Source organism: Limulus polyphemus, unplaced genomic scaffold (genome assembly GCF_000517525.1).
Source record: "Limulus polyphemus unplaced genomic scaffold, Limulus_polyphemus-2.1.2 Scaffold122, whole genome shotgun sequence".
NCBI lineage: Eukaryota > Metazoa > Arthropoda > Merostomata > Xiphosura > Limulidae > Limulus > Limulus polyphemus.
In genome coordinates, this window is record NW_013665732.1 from 916,067 (window position 1) to 919,488 (window position 3,422).

The 3,422-nt window shown below is 33.2% G+C and overlaps 1 protein-coding gene across 1 annotated transcript in view; it reads left to right on the forward strand.

Annotated features, from left to right (window-relative positions):
• The window catches only part of LOC111089480 (roundabout homolog 2-like), a 110,482-nt gene that overhangs the window by 104,670 nt on the left and 2,390 nt on the right, over positions 1-3,422 (forward strand). The window contains exons 12-13 of the mRNA XM_022402085.1: positions 1,350-1,474; positions 2,833-2,982. Coding sequence (XP_022257793.1) covers positions 1,350-1,474; positions 2,833-2,982 — 275 coding nt within the window. The remainder of the gene's footprint in view (positions 1-1,349; positions 1,475-2,832; positions 2,983-3,422) is intronic.

Consider the following 3,422-nt stretch of genomic DNA (forward strand, 5'->3'; position numbering starts at 1 on the left):
TAACGAATTTGTGATATATTTATTTTAATGTCAACGTTTGTTTCGATTAAGTTTATATTTGAGGGCGTGTTTATCTTACCGTCTTAGTTACGTATGGCGAAACTGTCGCCATTTCTTCAAGATTATAGAACATTCGTGAATAAAGAATTGTTACGTATCTGCTTGTTTGTTAATATCTCTCCAAGAATACTACTAATTTTTTATCGGACAGTGGTGATTTTGTGAAAATATTATCTTACTTCAACGGTCCAACAATTCAGTGCCTAACAAAGCTAGCTAGCTTACCGCCAAATTATATATACGTACAACTCGCTGGATACCAAGGAGACTCTGAACTAGAAAGACGATTTAGGCTATTTGTAAGTTATTGAAATTTCTGTCTATAAAACTTTGTTTGTAATAATTAATGGTTGCTATTGTAGTTAATAGTGTTGTATATATATATTAAAGCTTATTTGTGTCAAAACCAAAAACGGTGTGAACAAATCTTGTTGACGAATAGCGTAAATTAAATAAAATACCGGCATTTTCTAAACCTAAATCCAAGGTACGTCTCAACTAGTAAAAGTTAAATTATTTAACGCGACCTTGGATTATTTCAAATTCTCAATATGTAACAGGGGCTCAAAATAAAAAATCCACAGGTTGAAGCTTATATGTCTTTTGTTTACATAGACGTATATGTATATATATGCACTTTACATTTTTAAACCAATGAGAAAAGTGATGTCAGGCTCAGAGTTACTGTCAATACACACTATTTTGACAATAGTTATCTTGAGTAACTTGTACTAGATTATTCACTTTTCTTATCAATTTGCCCTTCTTCTTGGAAAGTCGTTACAGCAAGAGAAAACCTTTCAGCAAGGCGACAAGGACCATCTAGCAGTCCCTAATAAAATAGTTTTTTGGTCAACGAACTAATACAGTATACGTTAACCAGTCAGAAAAAAAAAAGTTATCCAAGCCGCATTGGGTTTTTATGAAGCATTTACGCTTTGATCGAAGTAAGAAAATAAGAAGTAGATATTAGCAAGTAAAACCTATTGTGAGTATAACAGGATTAAAGATTTAAAATATACCTCAAAGCTTTGAAGTTATGTTAGTTCATTAGTAGTTTTCTATATTTTTAATTGGTTTTAACTGAATAACCACAATGGAAGTGGAGCATTGAGATGATATTTGCTGTAATGCAACATAGTAATTTCAGTTCACACTTTTTTAACGTGGTAAAAACCCCGTAAAGTGTTCAAAGGAGTGACAACAAGCGTTCAGACCATTAGAAGCAAGTTTTGTAATAAAGCCTTAAGCTATACTGTAATTTTATTCTTATTTGTGTTTTCTTTTAGTTCCAACGTCTCTTCCTGTCCACAAGCAACTGAGTAATAGAAACATCAGAGGATCTTTCGACCATTCGGATCAATATTTGTTTCAACCAACATCTGCGGATCAAAGTGAAGTGTTTAATTTTAATGTAAGAATGTTTCTTTCACTTGTTCAGTCGAACTGGTGCATGTGCTTATAATATTTTCTTACGAACGTTTAAAGTTTATTTTTCTAATACACGCACATTATTCAGGGTTGTTAACTCTGTGGTAGTTAAGGAAAACATCTTTGTTTATCTATGAGGTAACTTTAAATAAATAAATTTTCGGTTAAGTAAAAACGTGAAGTGGAGTAATCTAAGGGTCGCGGGTTCGAATCCCCATCTCACCAAACATGCCCGCCCTTTCATCCGTGGGGACGTTATAATGTGGTGGTCAATCCCACTATTCGTTGGTAAAAGAGTACCCAAGAGTTGGCGGTGGGTGGTGATGACTAGCTGCCTTCCCTCTAGTCTTACACTGCTAAATTAGGGACGGCTAGCGCAGATACCCCTCGTGTAGCTATGCGCGAGATTCAAAACAGGCCTCGTTTTTAGAATCTCTCGTCAAAATTAATACTTATTAAACTGCTTTCGATATTTTGACCGGGGTTAAAATCTCCTGTACAAAATTTCCATTGATTAAAAGTTTAAAGTCAATCATTGCTACGAAACTGACAGTTCTCTGAATGCCAAGTACAACGGTGTAAATATTTATTGCGAAAGGTATCATGTTTTGTCTAGGGAAACTTCCTGTAATAAAATTGTTAATTAAAACAACGTCGGAAAATAATTACTCTCCAGCGTGAACACATATTCAAGAATCTTTCTGTAAAGCTCGCGAAAGTAAGATTCCAGAGTTCAACAAACTGAAGTAACATTAAATTCAATAACATACCAAAGCAGTTAACCACACTGAAAAAAGCAAAAACATAGCGCTTAATTTTAAACAAATGCATTAATTTTTGTGTTCCAGAGGTGTAAAATTTAAGTTCTCTGATACTGAATTTTATCCTAATTCACCTAGTCCAGATTTTCGAATATGTTTTTATAGACCTTTCCTCATTTGATTTTCTAACATAACTTGTTCCACCAATCCAGGTTCTCCAGAGTAACAAGAAGTGGTTTTCAAAAACAACTTGTATTATTTTTGGTTTGGATGCTGATATATCAGTTCTTTTGATTGTAAGTTTATACAATTTTTGTAAATTGTTGAGATATGAATTTCTAAAATTAGTCCTGTATAAGAACAATGCATACTATATTTGTTATCTAAGTAATTTTATTTTTCTATTGTCTATGTCAATGCATTAATTGTGGATATTAACAATTCTATTGATTTTTCAGCTTCGTCCAAATACAAATGTGCAAATTATTCATATATACTTTTTCAACGAACTTAAATCTATAAGTTTTAAAATGTACTTATCAAAACTAATTAAGTTGAAAATCTTCACACGACTTATTAGGGGACAACAGAATGGGGTAGGGCACCGCTTAACCATCGTCAGCAAGGAAATTTGGAACTTACTGACATGGACAGTACCAGATGGGAACCAAAAGACAAAGACATTCAAACACAACATGAGAGGCTGAGCAGTTTGAAATCGTCTTACAAGGTCTGACGAGTAGTTATAGTGTTGTTTTTGTCTTGTCAAATATTCATAATTGATAAAATAAACAATGTAGTGAGTTAAAAACAAAGAGACTCAAAACTCGAGCGCTTGCATATAGTTGACTATTCGTATTTATTCTGAAGAAGAGTAGTCAACTATTCGAAAGTCTCTTTTTTGAAATTCATTGCACCTTTTGTGAGTGGCCCTGTGTGCTAACTCTTTTATCATAATTAACAATTTAGTTTAAATGTTAGTAATAACTTTAAGCTGACACTGAAAGATTGCACTTCTTCCGCTCCAAATTTGTGTTTGGCATTATTCAGATAGGATATTCCAACAGCACCAAACTACTAGCAGTATAATGCATGGTTTACGTTTCGTTAACCATAGAAGACATCTTCGTAGAATTCAAGAAACTTTAAAATCGTTGCTGTATTTTATCA